The sequence below is a fragment of the Amblyomma mixtum genome, chromosome 1, assembly GCF_055824585.1.
Source record: "Amblyomma mixtum isolate Tamu chromosome 1, ASM5582458v1, whole genome shotgun sequence".
Classification (NCBI taxonomy): domain Eukaryota; kingdom Metazoa; phylum Arthropoda; class Arachnida; order Ixodida; family Ixodidae; genus Amblyomma; species Amblyomma mixtum.
Window position 1 is genome coordinate 91,849,357 of NC_143012.1, and position 23,894 is coordinate 91,873,250.

Genomic DNA, 23,894 nt, shown 5'->3' on the forward strand with positions numbered 1-23,894 from the left:
TTATACACAGAGTTCATGTGCAGAAGTTATGCGAAATTATATTCAAAGAAAAGCGAAATACTCAAGAAATTATACAATAGTTAGGAACCCGCCGCGGTGGCTCAGTGGTCACGGCGCTCGGCTGCTGACCCGAAAGAAGCGGGTTCGATCCCGGCCGCGGCGGCTGAATTTCTTGAAGGCGAAATTCTAGAGGCCCGTGTGCTGTGCGATGTCAGTGCACGTTAAAGAACCCCAGGTGGTCGAAATTTCCGGAGCCCTTCACTACGGCGTCTCTCATAGCCTCAGTCGCTTTGGGACGTTGAACCCCAATAAACCAAACCAAATAGTTAGGAGGACAAAAACAAAATAAAGAATGAATGCATGCAAGAGAAACACTGATTTATAGTGGAGTCGAATAATGCTGGCTCCGAAAGTTTTTTTTTTTATTTCGGCGATTGACAATTTACCTATTTTTAAGTTAGCTGTTCACCTCATCTCATTCTCATCCGCCCACCTAACTTTCTGCCGCCCCCTGCTACGCTTGCCTTCTCTTGGCGTCCACTCCGTTATCCTTAAGGACCAGCGGTTATCTTGCCTTCGCATTGCATGCCCTGCCCAATCCCACTTATTCCTCTTGATTTCGACTAGGATGTCATTAACCCTCGTTTGTTCCCTCACCCACTCTGCCCGCTTCCGATCTCTTAACGTTACACCTATCGTTTTTCTGTCCGTAGCTCGCAGCGTTGTCCTTAAAGGTGCACTGAAGAAGATTCTGAACTTGTCTTTTGCCGCGGGAACTCGATCTACACGTTCCTAGCATTCTTAGAAACTGCGACTTATTGCCCTGTGTGGCCAATTTCTCTAATTAAATCGAATTAACGTCCGGCTCCCGCCTTTTTTTTTTGAATTCTGCCTCGTACGATGGGCGGAGTCGACCAACGCGTGAAGTTCCTTTCAGCCAGCTCCGTGGAGGCTTTGCTTTCGCTTTATTTTTTTTTAGGCTTCCATGAATAAATAGTTTCATTCGCAGATAATACAGCCGCAAAATAAGCCCGCAGAAATAAAAATACGCGCGGACTATTTGCTACTACGGACTACTACGTATTACTCCGCTCATGGCAGAGCGGCAAGCCGCCACGGGACTGGGTGAAAGGCACTCCACGCGTTCGTCGACTCCGCCCACCGTACGAGGCAGAATTAAAAAAAAAGGGCGGGAGCCGGACGTTAATTCGATTTAATTAGGGAAATTGGTCACACAGGGCAATAAGTCGCCGTTTCTAAGAATGCTAGGAACGTGTAGATGGAGTTCCCGTGGCAAGAAGACAAGTTCAGATTCCTCTTCAGTGCACCTTTAACATAAGTTGAACTCTTTTCTTTAGGCTCCACGTTTGTGCAGATACTTGGTGCGCACTAGACCCACCCTGCTTGATGGACTCCACGCGCAGGGTGTCCCTGATGGCCTCGATGACTGGGCTGCTGGGGCAGCGAATGGCGGCCAAGTAGCTGGCGATTCTCAGCTCCACGTTCTCCTGCACGTTCTGGTAGATGCTCAACATCTTGTTGCGCTGCGTGGAGAAGCCATAGGCACAACATGCGTCAACGCTTTGGATGGAGGCAGTACATCTTTACTTTAGGAAGATGTCCAAAGAATACGACGGGTAAAAGTTAAGGAACAGCACGGCGCTTGTTATGTTTGTTTTGTCGACCTTTACTTCATGCCAAGTGCTAAAGAGCAAGGTAGTTTAATATTGCTGTACATTCCTTTTTTGATATGCTCCCCTCACCCAAGCTTTTCAGTGCCTCTGAGGTAGTAATAACTAACTAACTAACTAACTAACTAACTAACTAACTAACTAACTAACTAACTAACTAACTAACTAACTAACTAACTAACTAACTAACTAACTAACTAACTAACTAACTAACTAACTAACTAACTAACTAACTAACTAACTAACTAACTAACTAACTAACTAACTAACTAACTAACTAACTAACTAACTAACTAACTAACTAACTAACTAACTAACTAACTAACTAACTAACTAACTAACTAACTAACTAGCTAGCTAACTAACTAGCTAACTAACTAACTAGCTAACTAACTAACTAACTAACTAACCAGCTAACTAACTAACTAACTAACTAACTAGCTAACTAACTAACTATCTAACTAACTAACTAACTAACTAACTAGCTAACTAACTAACTAACTAACTAAATAAATAAATAAATAAATAAATCTCAAGATAGAACACACCTTAAGGCAAAGGTAAACTGGAAGAACGAGACTGCTTAACGCAAAATAAAAAAAAAAGCACTTTTCTGCATTAGCGTCCCAGATTTCTGAGCTGTGTTACGCCTCTTCGGCGATCTGGAATCGGCTAATATTTCACGCTGCCTTATCGCAGCGGAATCGCAGCGGAGCTCTTACGGGGATGTCACAGTCGAACCGGCGGAAGGCCTGCACGGCAGCTAGGCGAATCTCGATGTCGAGCTGCGGATTCTGGAAGCAGCGGTAGAGCGTGTCTTCGGCGCCCTCCGACTGTCCCAGGTTACCGAGAGCCTTGAGCACCATCAGGGTCTGTAACAACGCAGAACGAGAGCAAAGGCAAAAATGACTCCTCCCATTTAACCGTGTAAATTTTTAAGATGCTCCGCATCCTAGCACAATTTGATCCTAGTGGAATCGCTGCTGGAAGCAAGCAGCCAGCAGTTTTACATAAAAGCTAATTGAACTCGCTGAAGCAAAGACCAAGACAACTTGAACACATTGTAAACTACGAAGACAACCAAAACTATTTCACTCTATCTTAGAGGGGCCCTGAAACACCTTTTGAGGAGAGCACATCAACTCATCCACTCACTGCATTGTGTTGTCAGGAACACCTCAGCCAAATGATACACTTCTACACGCAGCACATAACTTACAATTACGCATGAAAGTTCGCGAGCCCTTTCCGGGCACTTTTTCGTGCTAACACCCACCTCAGTTGCTCGCACCTGCTTGTACAATTTGAGAGGTGGCTATTGGTTAGATTCTTTCTGACGTCAGGCAGCTACCGTGGCCGCGGCCAATAAGCGGCGCAGCTCCAGCGGGTCAGGAAGCTCCGCCTCCGGAGGAGGGGCCGGGCGGAGGAGCGCCCGCCTTCCGGCGTGCAAAAAGTGACGAGATAGGGAGAGGGAAAGGCGCGAAGACGCTGACATTCAAATTTTGACTACAGATATCTCAGCTTCTACGCAGAGCACTAAAACAATTCTTGCTGGACAATATTCGTGAAGCGGGGTTCTTTAACATCCCAGGCATACCGCAACTTTATTAGAACGCATTTCAGAGCCCCTTTAAAGAAACTAAGTGCGAGGTGTAGTTGCTCTTAAGGTTGTCTCTTGAAGACCTGCGAAACACATTTTATACACAAGCACAAAATTCGCAAAACTAGAATTGTGAACGTTCAACTATGCGTCAAAATCTGTGAAGACTGTTTGTCGGGCTGAAAGGTTAATAGACCAAGCTGACAATGCTACAGCAGTGACTATGTGACTGTGTCCTTAAAATTAAACGTTTTTCTAGGAAACTTCCTAAGCCTGGTTTTTTAAGCAGCGCTAACGGGTTGAGGGTCACTGCACTCACCGTCGTGGCATCTCGGGCGTAGCAGTTCTCGCCGAGACTCAGGTAGAGGGCGCGGACGAGCTCCTTGATGGGCCTCATCGAGCCGCAGTTGGCGTTGTTGCGGCAGAAGGCGTAGGCCATGGTCGAGACTCCGAGGTACGCCTGGGATCGCTCCAGCCTCAGAAGGGGCTGTGTGTTCAGATGGCACGGTTTCAGATTTCAGACAGAACGATGATACTCCTTATTACAAGTCTACTCCAGATTACGGGAATCCCCTGAACATTGGACCTATCAGATAGGACGATGGGATTAAGAGACTATCAGCCCGCGCAGCTGAAAACAAGACATATTATTTAGCCTCCGGGTTTTACAGAAATTCTGGAGTGGCACCATTAATTCTTGGCTTGTAAGACCGCGGGAATTGATAGTAAGCATGACTGAAGGGCAAAAATAACCCGCTGCCGTGGCTCAGTGGCTTCGGTGCTTGGCTTTTGGTCACAAATTTGTGAGTTATTCGATCCGAGCCGCTGCGGCGATATTTGCATGGAGGCGAATTGGGAAAACGCCGATGTGCTGTGCTAGGTCAGCTCAGGTTAAACACCCGGGATGGTGTAAATTAATCCAGAGCCGCCAACTCCGGCCTCCCTGATAGCCTATATGTCCTTCGGGACATTAAACCCCTAATCACACTTTTGAATTTAAGTCCACAAGCATTGCTTGACGCAAATGTTAGAGATCATCAAAAAACAAAATTACGCGCAAACGGCTGCTAGCTTTTACGAATGCTCAAGCCGAGAGGGTTGAGCATCCGCCTCACACGCGGGAGGTACGGTGTTCGATCCCCACTGCCGCCGGGTACCCATCGGTGATACTATGGACACAAGCTTTCTCAGGGCTGGTGTTGGGCTTCTCTGGGGTGAAATGCCTGCAAGAGTTGTTCTTGACACCATCTTGGGTAAAGTAAAATCACCACAGTAGGCTTCACCACATAAAGCGGATATAGGCAATTCGAGGATCGATTATTTATTTAGGGAGGCGGGGCAGAGAAGCCCGGCACCAGACCGGGGGACATCTTGTACCCATTAGAAAACCGGCGAGTAGCCGGCTGTTTTGGGGATCGAACCCAGCACCTCCCAAATGTGAGGTGAATGCTGCGGTCTTTTTTGTTTTACTTGTTAGCCAAAGGCAACCTCCGTTCAGGACCAGCTTCAACAGTTAAATATTTATTTTTGTGGTCCCCAACAAGCTCTGGAATCAACTAAATCTTTCCATTACTCCTAGTGCTGCCGAAGTCAGGATGTCTATTTAAACTTGCCACTGCAACGGAATCAGTATTTATACCCTGAGAAAAACACAACCGCAATTCATCCGCCTGCAAAAAGGTATAGAAGCATGCCTAAGTCGCCATGTGTGCCCATTTCGAGAACCTCAACCGTCAAACAAGCGTATTCTTTGTGATAAAGATGGAGTGTGGAAGGTGCGCTGCACGCACTCGCGCGCGCGGGAGTAGAGAAGACGACGAAGTAGTAGAATACAGTTCGGCTCGACCGTATGCTACGTGTACTGTTTCATTGCTAATTATCATTACTTACGATACAACATTCTTCACGTCCCGTACATGCCGAAAATAACTAGGCGGCATTGTTTGCTTCTTACTGGTGTAGTGGAGCCCTCATAACTTCCCTAACGATCAAGAGGTCCTTGAAGGTTACGAAAAGGCTTCTTACATTTCAGGGATTTAGAGATTGAAGGGTGGCATAACAGCTCTACTATGCGAGTGATAAGCTAGCGGGAGCTATCGGGGTGCCAGCAGTCCGCATCGAAGAGCTTTTTTTTTTGGAGATGCTATCCCCATACAAGAAGCCGTTCTCTTGAGTCGGCAAATACGCACCACAGCATACTCGACCATGTCGATGGTGGGCTTGGACACGAAGGCCAGGGACGTAAGCCACATGTCGGCCTCGACACCGCTCACTTGGCCCGATACCATGGAGTCGGTCATCATGCGGATAGCGGCGGGACTGCCGACGGCCGGCAGAGAGTCGACGAAGAACTTCCTACAAGGAATAAATGAAAACGGCGTTTAGTTGGCGTCGTTATCACATGTGCGAGAAATTGTGCCCTTATAAAAATGGTCTATAGACAGTCTATAGACTTCTTATTGACTCTGTTGACTTCCTATAGATGCTGCTCTTTGTCAATTCATAGTCTATAGACTGTCTGTAGACAAAAGTTGACTAAAAGTGTATGGCCATAAATCTATAGATTGGCTATAGACCGTCTATGACATTCGTATTGCCTATAAACTGTTCCCTAGGATTTGTCTATAGACTGTATAGACAGAAGTCTATAGACACTCTATAGACTGTCTAAAATTTTTTGTAAGGACCCCACGCCCATATCCAGGGCTATGAACCCGTGCACTCACTTAGCCTTGGGTGACATGCTTTCGGCACGGCGGAACATCATCTGCAGGTCGCTGACACTGAGCTTTCGAAGGCTGAACACGAGTTCGGTGAAGAGACCGGGCGACGAAGACCTGACCACGTCTGCCGCCGACTCGGCGACTGCGCGCAGGGCGTTCTCGGCTCGTTCCAGGGAGCTGGAAGACTCGTCCACATCGTAGTCGTGATCGAACAGCAGGTCGGTCTCACTCCCGGCACCGTAGGCTGCAGGAAAGCGTACACAGCGCGGCTCCAGATCGATTCACGGAAATTCGGTACGAGCAAGCAAGAACTGCCTACTCCTGCGTACTAACTGCCTACTAAACTGCGTACTAAACTGCCTGAACTGCCTAAACTGCCTACAAAAAAAACAAACCCATACGAAATTGGATGCCGACCAGAAATGTGGTGTTCATATCGCCCGGAGTTTGGTGGCTAGGCGCGGGATTTAGACGTCAATAATTGCACGGCTGATATTCATCTGCCTATACGTATGCTGTCTCCAGTGCTTGCTACTGTGCATAGGAGTGGAGAGCTGAGGTCGAGGAGCAGTTTGGTATCGTTTGCATACGAAGTGAGTGAGGGGCGTCACGAATGTCATTGCACCAGAGGATACCTCTGCGCTCTGTCGCTAAGGAACCCTGAACAGCTGGTCATGTCATCCTGCGCTAGTAAGCTCTATTGCCTGAGCCAGACTACGTCATCTCGAGCATGGATTCCTCTCCTATTCATCACTAGTGATGAAATGGTGACATGGTGACAGTGTGGTCTCGTGCCCCTGCTACAGCATTATGATTCTACGGAAGTGAAGTGCCCATGCTCATCCCGGAACCATCGCGGCGAGGGCCTTGGTAAATAAATAAATAAATAAATAAATAAATAAATAAATAAATAAATAAATAAATAAATAAATAAATAAATAAATAAATAAATAAATAAAAGTGCGAAACAGAGAAACTGTAGCAACCCTGAAGCCCCGCTGCGGGCACACGGGTTCAAGCTCACCTGCACGCCTGCCCTGACCTCGCCGCTGGCTGCGCAGGTTAAGCCTCTGGGTGACGTCAGTGCGGGCACCGTTCTCGTGCTTCGAGAAGGGGCGCACCACGTGGGACTCCTTGCACTCCACGCTGTCGACGAGGCCGTTCTGGAAGACCTGCTTGCACTCCTGGCTACCCTTGACCACGGGCGCTGACCTCAGGTTCTGTTGGAAGAGGCGTAATACACGCGTTGTCACTTAGCATCGTGGGCACACATCTCGCACGCCGGCTACATATACAGGGTGTCCCAGCTAACTTGGACCAAGGTTTATAAGAAAACTAAGCGTTCTTCAGAACTGAAATCGCGTGGATGTGGTTAGGGTTTATCTAAAGTTAGAGTACCATTTTTTCGCTCCTCCTATTTGAATAATTAGTCCAGATAAGTAACTTTTTAAATAAAGCTTGAAACGTTCAAGCGTCAATAGGAAAGTTGTGGAGCTCCACAACTTTCCTAATGACGCTTGAACGTTTCAAGCTATATTTGAAAAGTTAATTTGCGAATATGGTGCTTTCGCATTCTCGCACCTAAGCAGTCATAAGTGTGTCTTCCGAATTTAGATTATTTGTAGGGGTGTGCGAATATTCGAAATTTTCGAACATAATTCGAATATTATATTTTTAGTATTCGTATTCGATTCGAAGTCCAAGTATTCGTGTTGTTTCGAATATGCGACACGACGCGAATATTCGTATCAGGCCGAATATTCTATTGCGAGCACCGGCGTTCATTTCGGTCCGCAAGTCCTAGCGACAGAGACATAACAACATGGCGGCGCCCAGAGCAATGCGTAACGTTGGGCCATGCAGTAGCTGACTACACTGGTTAGCTTCTTTGTGGCTATACCTGCGAAGCTCGTATAGTCAGAGCTGTGCACGAAATACCTCGCAATACGAGCCAGTTCAGTGCCAATTGATAGGGCATTTTCTGTGGCTGGAGAAGTCGTTCCAGCTAGAAGGGAACTACTTATACCTGACCATGTGGAGCAGCCGGTTTTCCTTCACGACAACATTTTATGTTCATCCCAGCAACGCGCTTTTGTGCTTATGGCAAGCTAGCCTTGATCAATGCTGTGTACTAGCCATCTTCTCTGATATTTCCACTCTTCTAAAAACAATTTTCGAGGCTTCGATACTTTTTGTGCAGCCACACACACCTTTTGTGCGCGTTTCATCACTGATAGTTGAACTGTGATGTTCTTGGGAACTCAAATAAATGTTTTGCAGTGGTTAAATGCGTCTGTCCTTGATTATTCGATATTCGATTCGATATTCGGAACGCAAGTATTCGTATTCGATTCGTATTCGAAAAATTTGATATTCGCACACCCCTAATTATTTGCTTTAATGATTCAGTGTTGACAGTACAGTAAAAATGAGGCCGTTAATATTCTTCGAGAGGCAGCGTACATTCATTCGTATTCATATATACTAATTTTAGAGGCGTTGCTGCGATACTTGTTACCACCTGGGCAATTTACTGAAAAAGGAATTCCCAGAGGACCATTATGCTGGTGCCGAACCCGACGCCGCATCAACGCGGTTCCTGGGAAGTTGGCCACTCAAAAACAAAATTCCTCAGGGGTGCATCGCAACGCAGATAATGAAAAACTTCCAGATCACTGCGGTTACATGCATTGGAGGAATGCGTGAGCAAAACGACGACGTACTATATCGACTTCAGCGGCTGTTTTGACGTTCAAGTACTATATCGAGGTCCATGGCTATTTTGACGTCTAAGTATATTTTTTCGGGTTTAACTAACTAACTAACTAACTAACTAACTAACTAACTAACTAACTAACTAACTAACTAACTAACTAACTAACTAACTAACTAACTAACTAACTAACTAACTAACTAACTAACTAACTAACTAACTAACTAACTAACTAACTAACTAACTAACTAACTAACTAACTAACTGACTAACCAACCAACTAATTAGTTAATTGACTAACTAACTAACTAACTAACTAATGATGAGATGCAATTAACTAATTGCACCTCAACCAAATTTTTCCCACGGCAACATTTTATCATGCACTATCTCTCACAATCACATTTTCACGCATTTATCTTCCGAGAATGACGTAATACTGCGGACAAAATTTGCGGACACCTGCTGACGCGACAGTCATATAATGCTCTCGCATTAGCAACTGGAATTGTGCGACGCGCATCGTGCAAATAATTCACAACGTAACCCAGGCTGTTGCATAGACCTCAAAGCTTTCTTCTTTCGTCGTGAGTTCAGCCGTGATAAGGGCTCTTGTCGCCACTGCTCCGCGAAATGGACAACACAGGCAAGGTGGTGAGCAAGCTCTTCTTACCCCTTCGACTGCAGAGGCTTGGAGGGCGGTGACTGCGCTCTCGCGGTCCTTGCACTGCGAGAAGTCCTTGATCCTGCGCACGCTCGTCGAGGACCAGCCTTTCGGAAGCGGCTCGTAGGCTGTTGGGCACCGACCAGCGATGTCCAGCTGCGAGGAGAAGGGGAAACGCTCTTGCTTAAAGGGAAACTGCATAGGTTTCAGAAATCAACGAGCTTAAGAGGGTCGAATGTGTGAAACTTGCAGGCAAAGCATGCGAAGACTTTTTGGGCTAGCACTTGAAATAGTGAAGTAATCGCCGGTTACAATCCGGACGCCCTTTAAGCTTCTCCGCAGCGCACAACGCCAATTGAGGGGCGCACATGACGTCATCGAAGGTATCGGTACATTTCCAACGCACAAACGCCTGCTTTGAAGGAAAAAAAAAACGCCACCGAAGGCGAACGCTGCCGAGAGTTGTTTGGCAGCGTCTAACGAGTCAGGACAGGGTGTTCCTGACGACAGCGGTAATTTGAATCCATGCCTTCCGTGACGTCACGATGAGTTTCCCTGTACTCCTCCCATGCATTGAGGAGAAGCGCAAATTTCAATCGTCGATTACGTCACTATTTTAAATGCAAGTGCAAGAACACTTGGCACGCTTTACCTACAGCCCATATAGATTTGAATCCTTGAATATCGCGAAATTCTCAAAAAAGTGCTACAGCTGCCCTTTAATACCCTAATACCCTAATCGAGACTACGTGGGATTTTGGGTAACGTGGCCCCTGTATATTAAATACTAGAATAAATACTAAGACCAGACATTGCTACATTGGCCAAAATCTGTGCGTACCCCAGCAGCACAGCTAATAGGCACAATATTGGAAGTGTGTTGGCAAAGGTTGGTGCTACAAGGGACCAAAGTGAAACCATCAATTATCAGTATTGCGCCGATTACCTGCGCTGCATTGGTAAACGCCTTATTTAGACATCATCATCATCATCAGCCTGACTACTACTATTGCAGCCCCGCCGCGGTGGCTCAGTGGTTACGGCGCTCGGCTGCTTATCCGAAAGACGCGGGTTCGATCCTGGCCGCGGCGGCCGAATTTCGATGAAGGCAAAATTCTAGAGGCCCGTGTGCTGTGCGACGTCAGTGCACGTTAAAGAAACCCAGGTGGTCGAAATTTCCGAAGCCCTTCACTACGGCGTCTCTCGTAGCCTGAGTTGCTTCGGGACGTTGAACCCCAATAAACCAAACCAAACTCCTACTGCAGGGCAAGGGCCTCTCCCATGTCTCTCCAACTAAAACCCTGTCCTTTGCCAGCTGCGGCCCCCGTACCCCTGAAAACTTCTTAATCTCGTCCGCCCACCTAACTTTCTGCCGCCCCCTGCTACGCTTGCCTTCTCGTGGAATCCACTCGGTTACCGTTAAGGACCAGCGGTTATCTTGCCTTCGCATTACGTGCCCTGCCCAAGCCCGTTTCTTCCTATTGATTGCGACTAGGATATCATTAACCCGCGTTTGTTCCCTCACCCACTCCGCCCGCTTCCGATCTCTTAACGTTGCACCTATCATTTTTCTTTCCATAGCTCGCTGCTTTGTCCTTAACTTAAGCTGAACCCTCATTGTTAGCCTCCACGTTTCTGCCCCATAGGTGAGTACCGGTAAGGTACAGCTGTTGTATCTTAGACAAATCCTCATCAAACCTGTAACAGTTCCGAGGCATCAGTGGTTGAAAGTTGGGTTTGTCTTTTTTTGTTTTGTTTTGAAAGCAAGATCTTGTGGGCTCTCATTTAAAGCCGCCAAAAGCGGCGCTAGAGCACTGAGAGGTGACGCTGGCCACCCTGGAAGACCAGGAGGGGCTAGTAGCCATCGCCAAAGCGTCGGTGGAAGCTACTGGAGTCCTGGAGTGAGGACCCCACCCACAATCCGCCCCCGTCTCCTTTTGCATAATAAAAGTTTATTCTCTCTCTCTTGCGGGCTCTCCGCGGTGGCATGTTGTCTCATTAGCTCTTCGCTAAATCATTCATAACGAAACTTTGCTTTAGTTTCGCTGAACATGACAGATAACACACTCCGTATATGTTATGAAGGTTCACTGGTCGATATTTCTAAACACTTAAATATTTGCAGGTAATTAAGAATAGTTAACAAATACGGCGCACTTGGTCTCGTAGTTCAACACATAAAAAAAGCATTGCACTCGCTGTTTGCTCGGAAAATTTCACCACATGAAAGCCGTTTTTATATCTAGGAAAAGTAGGAATGACGAATATGTATGGATATGTAGCTTTGTTTGCTAAAAAATGAATATTGTGCACGCTGGCTGTGATCATGTGTCGACGAGGATTGTCCAGGCTGTCTAAGAGAAGCTGTGAGAGCGGGTTTCAGTCGTATTCTGTCATAAAACACAAAGTATGACGGGTAGGACACCCGTCTTTTCGATGTGATGTATCCTAGCAGTCAGGCATGTGAGAATTTTCGGTCTCTTCATCCAGTACTTTATTCAGCAATATTCTAAATTGATCAACACCCCAAAATAAATAAATAAATAAAAAAATCCCTGGTGCCCCTTGGTTTCTGTGGCTGTTGGCTTCTTTCATGTTTATAACGAGCCCCTCATTCCCCTTCCCTTCTTTGCTTAATTGCTTAGCGAGGGCCTCGGTTCTGGCAGCCTTGACGCCATAGGAAGCATAAGAGGGTTCTCACGCAGCTTCCACCCTCTCCGTTCGATGACGTTCTACGTCACACCTGCGGTAACTCAGGGCTTTCTACGTCCGCCGCTTATGAACGTGGGTGGCGCTGATGAACACTCTCAAGGTTAGGTTACTTGTAAAACATAAATACCCCCGAAAGCAGAAGATTTGACAGCCGTCGCCGTAGCTCAGAGGTAGAGCACCGGACGCGTAATTCGGAGGTCGTGGGTTCAGATCCCACCGGCGGCAGGTGGTTGTTTTTTCTTCTGCTTTTCTAATCAAATAGCTTTAAGCGATAACATATTCAGCAATATTCTAAATTGATCAACACCCCAAAATAAATAAATAAAAAAATCCCCGGTGCCCCTTGGTTTCTGTGGCTGTTGGCTTCTTTCATGTTTATAACGAGCCCCTCATTCCCCTTACCCTCTGGGGTTTTATGAGGAGTTCTCTTGTAGCAAATCGAAAAAAAACTGTTTAAAGATTTGTTTACAAAAAAAAAATGAAACGAAGCCCGCGGCGGAATATTGCCGATACTCAACAGTTTACTCCAAAAAAGAACATACAATGAATTGATGTCTTCTTTTTTGACACCCACTTGCAAATTTCTGTTACAGGGGGGCCGCGGCGGTGATTTAGACAGCGGTGAGATGGCGAAAAAGATCAAGAACTCCGACGCCTCATCCTTGCAAAGGTGACACTGGTAGGTACATGTCACCCGACCTGACCTCTAACTGTGTCTAGTTCCGGGACGAACTGATTCATGTGCACACATACACGAGGTTGTCAACTGTATTCGAACCTCGATCGAGATGTCTCTCACGACTCATCTGAACAACACTATAATACAACATTTTGGGCGAGTTGGTTACCTACATTCATTATTACAGCGCAAAGACGGCACAGAACAAGAAGGGGACACAACAGCGCTGACTGTCAACTAAGTTTTATTCGAGACCAGTAGGGTTTTTATACCACCTGGCGATCAGAACGGGAAAACAAACATACAAGAATAGCTGTAGGCATGCGCAAGGGTACAGTAACGGCGGTTATCCGGCACGTGTCAGATTTCACAATCTAGATACTTCATCTCTTTCAGGGACAATGCCACTGAAGGTGCGCTTATGCACTCGTCCTGCATCTAGATACTTCATCTCTTTCAGGGACAATGCCACTGAAGGTGCGCTTATGCACTCGTCCTGCAGTCTTATAAGTTGACAGTCAGCGCTGTTGTGTCCCCTTCTTGTTCTGTGCCGTCTTTGCGCTGTAATAATGAATGAACAACACTACCTTCGGCGTGAAGGTCAGCGCGGCATTTCAGAACGTTAACTCCAATACCCGAATCACTCAAGGTTGCGTTAGTACGAAACCCAAGGTCATATAAGTGGGACCAGTGGGTAGTGCCATTGGTACACAGATTATGGATCACCTAATTGGCGTAGAATGTTCGAAGTGGTATCAAACGATTCAGCGCGTTACGGAGCATACGATTAGTAGTCGAATCAAAGCGTAGCGTATTACAGAGATTCGCACAGACGACCTTTGTTTCCCAAAACCGTGACTTCGTGAAACCTAAGACTCGAATTACGGCCAAACTAATTGACGTAGGGCATTCGAAGTGGTGTCAAACGATTTGTCTTCGTGCGCTGTATACGTTGGCATCAGTAAAATAGGTATCCGGATACAACAAAACATTTGTACCGGATGTAGCAAAGATGGATAATTACGCAATATTCGCTCGCTATTGATAACGCTCGATACTCATACGTTGCGTCAGCGTTTTGCTCTTTCTTGGTTCTGAAGTGCAGCGCCGAGACCGCTTATACAATAAGTGGTTTGGTTTGGTTTATGGGGTTTAACGTCCCAAAGCGACTCAGGCTATGAGGGACGCCGTAGTGGAGGGCTCCGGAAATTTGGACCACCTCGGGTTCTTTAACGTGCACTGACAGCGCACAGTACACGGGCCTCTGCAATTTCTCGTACAAAGAAATTCAACCGCCACGGCCGGGATCGAACCCGCGTCTTTCGGGTCAGCAGCCGAGCACCATAACCACTGAGCTACCGCGGCGGCGTTTATACAAATAAGTCTTTTATACACCGGTTGCATTGAAATGGAACGGAAATGGGACAGAACTGTACGACTATCTCTGCCCGGGAGTCGGCGTACGCTTTGATGGAAGACGCGGCGGCGTTTGCCGGAACTCACCTCGACCACGTCCTCGTTGACCTCGAGTTCCTTCATGCTGTTCTGGAGCATGGAGAGGATGGCCTTCTTGACGTTCAGCGCCCTGGGCGTCTCGGCTTCCGCGGGGCACAGGTTGTCCACGCGCCCGTCCTGGTAGGAGAAGCGAAGCGGGTACCGCTCCAGGGCCTCCCGCAGCTCCGCCTGGTTCGGCGACGGCCGCCGGTGGCCCGGCCGTGAGGGGTCCTCCTCTTCCAGGCTGGTGCCTCGGATCTGCGTTCCAGGTCGCACAGGGTGTTAGAAGCAGCTTTGCTCGGTTATGTGGTAGCTTCAGAATACGCTGGGACCGCATTGAAATGCAGTGGCCAAGACAGGATAAAGCAAGACATGCACAGCACGCGGAGTTGCAGAGCGAAGGACGTGAGTGCATATTGATGTATGTGTGTCTGCACCGGCCGCCACTGTACGCTCATGGACTTCGCTCCTAACCTCGAAGGAATGAGAAGAATTAGCCGGGAAAAAATGCTGGCATGAACCCAAGCGACAGCGCTCTCTGTCAAACCAAGAATGAATATATATAAATGCATAGGGACGACTGCCGTCGATTCCGTGTCTCTCGCTCTTCCTCCTTCCTCGCCCGCTTATCACGTCTTTCAACGATTTAAAGCTGCACATCGAACTACCCGTTGTCAACGCTAAAGAACTCAAACCGGTTCTGCGATGTTGGGTTTGAAATTGAAATCAGGATTTAAGATTTCATGCCCTATGACGTTGGAGGGGACCGGTTTATTTATTTTACTCCAAGCGCGCCGATCGATCGTCCGTTTGAAATGGGTGCGCTTCGTGCGGAAAGCGAGCAGCACGCGCGAATAAATGGCCGAAGACATCTTCGGAACCCGGCAGGCTGCGCTTGAATTGACATCACTTAGTGGAACGCCGTGAAAAGATGCCGTTTCGGGAAGCGAACATAACAATATTGCTATCTTCTGCTATGTCCGTTTCCGACGTTTCCAGACAGCCGCGGGCTTTTTGAGCGAGTGAAGCTTGATTCCCAAGCCGTATCGGGGCTTCTGCTTCTCGTAAATTTTCCACTACATTGAAATTGCCTTCTGTAAGCCCGTTAGTTTAAGCTGAAAGAGGTACACGTACCTCGGAACATTTGGCCGAGCAGGACTTATAAAAGGCACAAACCCGCTAACGATGTCTTGTCCCGGTCACGATTAAGCTCTAAGATCTGTCAGCTGGTTAAGGTGAAATAAAACAGCGCAAGGGACGGGACGAAACACGAAGGAGCAAAACACAGACACGGGCGCTGTGCCGTGGCCGGTCGAAGGTGCGAACCCACCAAACAACGCAAAGACTTCAGGTGGTAGTATTTTGTGGCGGATGCAAAAGGAAAGGGTCCGGGACTGGCAGATCGCGTTGGCGGTGATGGAGAGGAGAAAGTTTGGTTCACAGGTGAAACAATTAACAGAGCCCGAAGAACAAGAGATGAAGTTCAGAAGTGCAAGATGCCGGGCTAGTTGGTATTGCATAATGAACTAAAACAGCGCAAGGGACGGGACGAAACACGAAGGAGCGCCCGTGTCTGTGTTTTGCTCCTTCGTGTTTCGTCCCGTCCCTTGCGCTGTTTTATTTCATTACGCAATACCAACTAGCCCGGCATCTTGCAGTTCTGGTTAAGGTGCGCTGAGAGCGACTGGCGGAGGAGTATACCGACAGGCATGTTTGAAAAAAGCGGCGCCTAAAGGGCGGACTACTACGGAAAGATTTGTGTCTTCAACGTCAAACCATTCTTTAAGAAGTAACATAGGCGCAAGAGATGATTTAAAACAATGCCGATAATGCAAAATGTTGTTGTTCAACTGGTTTAACATGACCGGGAGCCTCTTCTTAAATTACGTGAAGCCTACGACAATGAAAGAGTATTGTGCGTGCCGTATCAGTAGAAAGGGTTGAGAATTGGGCGAGTTGGTACGAATTCATACTGCTGTGGCGCCACAAGGACAAGGACATTGACGGAGTGACGACAACCGTTGTGTTGTGTGTGTTGAGTGGTGTGTGTATTGTCGTCACTCCGTCTAAGTCCTTGTCTTTATGGGGCCACAGCACTGTGAATCCATATCAGTAGTAAGCTCGAGCTGCGAGCAAATGCGCACGACGTAAATAAGCTAGCATCGACACCTACCTGGACTAAGAAATCGCATGATCCCAAGGGTTCGATTTCGACTTGACACGCTATGTGGACGGCCACCTTCTGTGATGTCGTTCCCTGCATTGACGTCTCCGTCGTAGATGCATAGTCGTAGAGGTAGGTCGTGCCCGGTTGGTAAGAAAACTTGCGGCTGTCTGTAGATATGAGAAGACAAATGCCGACATCTAACTGTTGATGGCTCAATGAAGGTGACTTTCGTGTAGTTATGCAGCGCTCACGACAGGACAGTGGCTAACGCCATCTATGAACAGCAGAAAATAACTTCTTTTTCTTCGGACTTCTGAAGCACATTCATCGGCATAACAACAGCACATGAAGTAACCGTAGTTAAGGCTGCTGTGGTCACCAGATTGGAGAATAAGTTGTGAACAGATTTTCCGTAATGGCCAGTTTTCTTTGTCCGGAATCATGTTTTCTTCAACTAGGACGCTTTTCTCAAAATACTAACTTTTGCTGTAGCGGGGGGCTGCGCTTGTATGAATGCTGAAGTGTAATCACTTCAATATTAACTTATATATATATATACCAATATGGCGAGCAACCCTTCGAAGAAGGGTTGGTCGCCATATTTGCGGGTGCCATTAAAGCTCGCTCCATCCTGCGCTTATATATATATATATATATATATATATATATATATATATAAGCGGTTTACATTTTCCGCCGAGACAAAGTGAAACAGTACAGAAGGGAAATCTTACCAGTGCAATGCCTAGAACATGTTTTGCTGCGGTCCACAGGTCCTGAAAACAAAGAAAAAAAACAGATTATTGAAGAACTTTTCCTCGTTTTAATATACATCGTAGCCTTCGCAAACTGTTCCACAGGAACACCTTCATGGTGACGTGTAACCATTTGCAGACGGTACAGCGCAATACGGACCAAAGAGTAAGAGAAGACGATACGGACGAGCGCTTGATAACAACTGAAGTTTATTGAAAAAGACAAATAATTTGCACTCAGTCTACGAACGGGAACGCATGCGCTTCCCCAACAAGATAAACAATGTGTTACTGATAGGAATCCAGATATATATAATTCTATGCATATATTCATATACAGTACCATTCTGTATCATGTTGGCCCTTATAAAATGGTCTATAGGCAGTCTAAAGACTTCTTATAGACTCTATTGCTTTTCTATAGATATTCATTTTGTATATCATAGTCTATAGACTGTCTGTAGACAAAAGTCTACTAAAAGTGTACGGCCATAAATCTATAAATTGTTTATAGACTGCCTATAGCATTTGTATAGAGTATGAACTGTTCTCTAGGATTTGGCTACAGGCCGTCTATAGACTTTATATACAGAAGTCTATAGGCAGTCTATAGACTGTCTAAAAAACTTTGTAAGGGGGACGCGCATGTGCTCCTGGTTGTAGATTGAGTGTATATTGTCCATGTCCTTTTCAGTAAACTTCATCTGTTAGCAAGCGCTCGTCCATTTGTTCTTCTCTTCGTCTTTCTTCTGTATTGCGCTCCATCGCCACCAATGACGTAACAGCTAGCTCAACTGTCCGTTTTACTGCCGTTTAACCCTTGCCTCAAGCTTTCTCCAACCTCCAATGCAAACAATGTCTTCCAGCTGTACGTCTGAGTCAGTTCATGTTGCCGCTTTAGGAGGTGCAAGACATCGAAATTACAGGATTATACGATCTCGTCTTCGCGACGGACAGTCTACGGCATTCTAAGCTCGTCATAACCACGTGGTGTAACTAATAAGGCTAACATCTTCAGACTTTAGGCATCTGAGGTCAGGTTTCAATGCGCATATTTCGTCGGCTGTGGATGTGGAAGTACCGCCAGGGTGCGGCCGAATTTTCATGAAGACAAAATGGGACCGTGTTTTCCGTGTGCTGGGCCCGCCGCGGTGGCTCAGTGATTAGGGCGCTCGGCTACTGAGCCGGTGTTCCCGGGTTGAAATCCTGCCGCGGCGACCGTTTTTCTATCGAGACGGAACGCAATAGGCGCCCGTGTGCTGTGCGACGTCAGTGCACGCCATGAGATCCGCAGGTGGTCGAAGTTATTCCGGAGAACTCCTCCTTGGCACCTCTTTGCCTCTTTCTTCTTTCACTCCCACCTTCCGCCCTTCCTTTAATCCATGGTTTAGGTGTGCACTGACATGTGAGACAACACCTTTCCTCAAAAACCAATTAAAAATTTTTCAATTCGTCCTTGTTCTGGCATTGAATGTGCGCGCATTAAAGCATTTCAGTTGTTTAAGCTTTATTTGACGCTCTCCGATGCGGTATTACTTCGTAGCCCGCCATATTGTCTTGACCCTCTAAATATAAAGGTGAAGGAATCGGTTTGGTAGAATGGAGTTTAACGTTCCAAAGCGACTCAGGCTATGAGAGACGCCGTTGTGAAGGGCTCCGGAATGAACACAGATTGATCGGGCGATGGCGTCAAAAGGAGCAGCGTGTTCAGAGGAGTGGCTACTTGTGCTATGAACAGATTAGGGGCTCTTAAAATAATACAGCTTCGTCAAAAAATAAGAACGTCTATTGTCTGGACATGGTACACAAAATGCCTGTTCAACGGTATTAGGAGCCGAGGAGGCAATGTTCGAACCAACGTTGCAGAGTTGCACTTTGCAGGTTTTCGAAAGTATGGCAGCAGTTTGTATTGGAAAATTTACGCGTATTCATGCTGTCCAGAAAATGCCGGCTGATGATCTCAAAGCTAGCGGTATGAGGAAAAGAGCATCGACACTGCTCACGTTAAGCTATCTCTCGATCCGATCGTGTGGAAAAAACGAGATTAAAAGGGCCAATATTATAATTTTTGTAATGTTCAGCCACGTGTTTTGAGTAAGTCCTCAAGGTCATCTGATTATCATTACTGTACTTCAATGGCTAAGCTGCACGGGAAATATAACCTCAGCATCGCCATTCTTCTGTGTCGTCACTTCTTGAACATTGTTATGGGACATTGTCTTCGACCTGTAACCGTTAGTGCTTCATCATTACCCCTAATGTCGCTGCCCGTGCCAGTAAGCGTTTCACTTCGGTACGAGTTCCAGAAGCGAAGCCTAGAGTTTTTAATCTTGGAATAGCAAAAAGAAGGCTGGTTTCGCTATATGAAAGCTTACAGCTGTTACACAAAAATGGTAAGAAAAAGAAACAAATTCTCGCACAGTGGCACCATATGCCATAGGTAATACTACTTTACTCGGAGGGGCTGATATCGTCTACCACATTGGTCAGGAACCTATGGAGGCTGAACGTATTTGAAAGTTTGTGACAGCTTGTAGCGTTGTTGCGGAGTTCACGTCATGAGGTGGTTGTCCATCACGAAAACAGCGCAGTCTTTACCAAGGACGCAGAAAGTTAAGACGAAACGCGGGCGCTGACTGACAACTGAAGGTTCATTGCTGCGACACCTCGGTAAATATACTCAAAGCATCAAAACAACAGGGGCAATGCATGATTGGTAAACATCCGAAGCAGGAAACGGGCAGGAAATCATGATCGCTGAGCTGTTGAAAGGAAACGAAATTCCTTATCCTGGACGCAGTGCTGAAGCAGCGGTCTTTTAGGTTCGCGATGTTTTTGACTCAATGAGTTCTCGCCTGATTTGGTCATCGCACCCGCTCAGCGCGTGTGCCTCGTCTTCCCTTTCTGCGTCCTTCTTGAAGTTTGCGCTGTTTTCATTGTTGTGAAGCTGGCTAGACCTGCGTTCTGATGGTCAGTGAGTATGAACCGCACTCCGATTATATGTCTACCGTTTCGTCTTCGGTATGGGTGACAGCTAATCAGCCGCCCTATAGTGGACAAACAGGCTTGAAAAAACATTGCCTCGGCGCTAGAGACCCCAAATCAGGCACTATACTCGGCGTCTCGCTCGGGCGCTTATTCAAAGAAGGAGCTGTGACTCAGAAGGAGCCCTCCCCGGCAACGATCTTAATTCCCTATCGGTCGGTGGCCACTCCAAAGCACGTGTTGTCAGCCATGTTTTGTGCCGAGTAGACGTCGGCCAAACACTCTTCCTTCGGCCCTTCGGCCCTTGCACAGCGCTAGCTTGCCACGATAAGTGTTTGTTGACGACCAGCATCGGTCCTCCGCCTGTCTCCTGTCGGCCGCCTCTGGCCACGACCCCGTGCTGATCTTTGGCCCCTAAGATACCGGCCCCTCTGCTCCGGGAGTCTCCAAGGCGTTCTTCAGTCAACGCTCTCTAGCGACAATCGCCACGTGCTGGTCCTTCTAAGTGCCCGCTCGTGCCTTCGGGCAGCGAGCGAGGCGCATAGAAACAATGGTCGGGCGTAAAGTGCTCGGAGCCGTTGACAAATACTATCTACCAAGATTGTCGAGGAAGGATTTCAAGAATAAGAGTATACTCCGGGCTCCTGCCTTGCTGCATTTTTACAAGCGAAGCGCAGTTGCATATGGCGCCACCTATCTTTGCAAAAAAAGTTTTAGACAGTCTATCGAGTGTCTATGGAATTGTATCTATAAAGTCTGTAGACTGTCTGTAGAGAAATCCCAGAGAACAGTCTATAGGCTATACAAATTCCATAGACAGTCTATAAACAATCTATAGATTTATGGCCATGCACATTTAGTAGGCTTTTGTCTATAGACAGTCTATATATTATGAATAGACAAAAAGCAATATCTATAAGAAGTCAATAGAGTCAATAAGAAGTCTATAGACTGTCTATAGACCATTTTTATGAGGGACGTGAATGCTACGACGTTTAAGCAACATGCCCGCCGTATACACAGGCCTAAACGTCGGTTTAAAAGCGCACCAGCAAACTCGGTTATGCTAACCACGCTTCCAGCTGTCTGTGTTCCTCCGTCGTGGCTCACTGGCTACGGTGCTCGGCTGCTGACCCAAAAACGACGCGGGTTCGATTCCGGCCGCGGCGGTCGAATTTCGATGGAGGCAAAATTCTATAGGCTCGTGTACTGTGCGGTGTCAGTCCACGTCAAAGAACCCCAGGTGGTCGAAATTTCCGGAGCCCTCCACTACGGCGTCCCTCCTAGCCCGATTCGCTTTGGGACGTTAAACCTTCATAAACCAAGCTTTTTTTGGTGTGTTTTTCCATCTTTAATCGACCACACTGGAATTACACAGTTCGAAGTCGTTTCGTAGAGTTCAGAACACGCTTCTTTTGGTTCTTTTCTGCTTAGCCAGAGGCTACGATCAAATCCTCAAGAATATGAATGTGATGCCTAATCGCCACGTGCAAGCACCTTCTCGCGTTTTCCTTCCTATCAGAAGAAGCTATCTGCAGTCGTAGCGATAAGTTCAATGCGAGAAGAAAAAGTGCCCACGCGTGCTGTACTGTCATAATAGCGCCTACGCAACCATTTCTGTGCGTCTCGCATTCTGCCCCTTTGTCCTGGCGAAGAAAAATCAGTGCCGCACGCTTTCATGGCAGAAAGAGATTGCGACTTCACGAAAAGGCAAGCAACACTGATAGACGGAACGCAGTAGCGGATAAGATTGGCTGCCACTCCAAGAAAAAAGATAAGGTGGCAGACGGTCAGGCGGCGCACGGTTCTTGAGGCAGCTGCAGCCGTTCCGAGTGCTGCGAGAAACCGATCACGTGACGATAGTCTCAGCGAATAGAAAAAGGTCCGGCAAGGCTTGCGTGTCGTTGTCGCTAAGGGCTAAATACTACCTCTAGAGGAGAAAAGATGGCGCTGGTCACAAAAGTCCCTACTGTTCGGCCACATCTGCATTGCATGCAATTGCGCACAAAATTTCCTGTCTCCTCGCAGTAGTACGCAGCTTGTTACTTGAGAAAAGAAATGAATGCCGCGGCCTTTAACTCTATCGCGTTAAAATGTAGCTTGAACTACGCGTTGTTCGTGTATGGCTATCAACAGAGGGCGCTAGTTAGGGATACAAAGGGATGTACTCATAATCTACGGCTTACCGTAAATTGCCTCAATGAGGACATAAAACCGTCACCCAGGAAAGGATATTCATTATCTTTTTTTTTTTCTGCAGGCCGCTTTGTTTCCTAGCCAGACGTTTACTTTAAAAATCGAGAGCACACAACTAAAGATGGTTGGTTGGTTGGTATATAGGGTTTAACGTCCCAAAGCGACTGAGGCTATGAGAGACGCCGTAGTGGAGGGCTCCGGAAATTTCGACCACCTGGGGTTCTTTAACGTGCATTGACATCGCACAGTACACGGGCCTCGAATTTCTCCTCCAAAGAAATTCAACCGCCGCGACCGGGATCGAACCCGCGTCTTTCGGGCCAGCAGCCGAGCACCATAGCCACTGAGCCACCGCGGCGGCGCCAACTAAAGATGGGGTTGAGCAGATGCTGTGGTTGGAAAGGACCAATGAGGGTCATCGTCTCTCCGGAGCGTTCAATTCATTTGTTTCCTATGCCATTCTCTGATATAACAAAATGTTGGGTACAAGACCTAAATCAACAACTGTTTGTAATGTCACTGAAGATCCGTCGAGTGGCGTATTAGCTGGTTTCTTTTTTTGGCGACCTCCTCTTTAGAAGGGCGATCTACTGCGTGCAAAGCGGAGGGAACGTATTGGTGATCTCCCTTTTTGGGATGTGTCTTTATAATACGGGTTTCCCGCCCAATTATCCTAAATTGGCTTGAAAAAGTGTTTGGCGGCACATTGCAGTTGGAATTTCTTGGGTTGGCGTTGCGCACACGAAGAAACAAACACAGGAAAGAGCAGAAGATGACACATAGAGCGCAATCAGTCATCTGCGCTCTATCTGTCATCTTCTGCTCTTTCCTGTGTATGTTTTTTTCGTGTGCGCAACGCCATCCCAAGAAAGCTATGCACCAACTCGCCCAGCAAGAAGTTCTCCTACATTGCAGTTGGAGTGCAACAGTACGGCAAAGAAAGCGAGAGCATCCAGCCATTTTTATCGCTGTCTTTCCGACCAGCGTCATTCCTTGAGAACAGACACTGTTGAAATCAAGGTTTCTGTTGCACGGAAATGCAGAAACGGCGAGCTCATACAGGAAGGCTCTAAGCATATTTAAACACGATTAGGTGACTTTCATGTCAATGCGCGTAGTGCACAGAAATTCGCCAGACGTAGACTCATGGGCAAAAGATTTCGGGATGCAAATTCGCGGATTTTTTTTTTTTTTTTACACGACAGCGTGTACAGATCGGCCGGTCGAAAAGCCGTAGGCCTAGTAAGAGTCGGCACCGCATGTTAGCACATTTTAGCTGTATTCCGATGTACTACACCGCTTGCAACGCTATGCCGAAGAAAGCGTTCTTCTAACCGAAAAGCGTACTTAAAAAAAAAAATTCAGGAGGCACTTTGTTGACCTAAAATGCGGCGAGGCGAAAGCCTTAAGCGTGGTGTTGCTGCTTGCGTCACTGATGTATGTTTAAGGTGTTAATTAAGTACACAGTTGTTTGTGAATCTTAAATGTTGGAGACACTGGAGGGCGTTTGGGAGG

The 23,894-nt window shown here is 47.0% G+C and overlaps 1 protein-coding gene across 1 annotated transcript in view; it reads right to left on the reverse strand.

The window, feature by feature from the left end:
- Window positions 1-23,894, reverse strand: part of LOC149367204 (uncharacterized) — a 77,170-nt gene that overhangs the window by 47,942 nt on the left and 5,334 nt on the right. The window contains exons 2-11 of the mRNA XM_089554523.1: window positions 17,178-17,219; window positions 16,450-16,610; window positions 14,286-14,534; window positions 9,401-9,547; window positions 7,039-7,234; window positions 6,018-6,258; window positions 5,481-5,646; window positions 3,611-3,778; window positions 2,414-2,563; window positions 1,400-1,544 (exon numbers count right to left, since the gene is read on the reverse strand). Coding sequence (XP_089410649.1) covers window positions 1,400-1,544; window positions 2,414-2,563; window positions 3,611-3,778; window positions 5,481-5,646; window positions 6,018-6,258; window positions 7,039-7,234; window positions 9,401-9,547; window positions 14,286-14,534; window positions 16,450-16,610; window positions 17,178-17,219 — 1,665 coding nt within the window. The remainder of the gene's footprint in view (window positions 1-1,399; window positions 1,545-2,413; window positions 2,564-3,610; window positions 3,779-5,480; window positions 5,647-6,017; window positions 6,259-7,038; window positions 7,235-9,400; window positions 9,548-14,285; window positions 14,535-16,449; window positions 16,611-17,177; window positions 17,220-23,894) is intronic.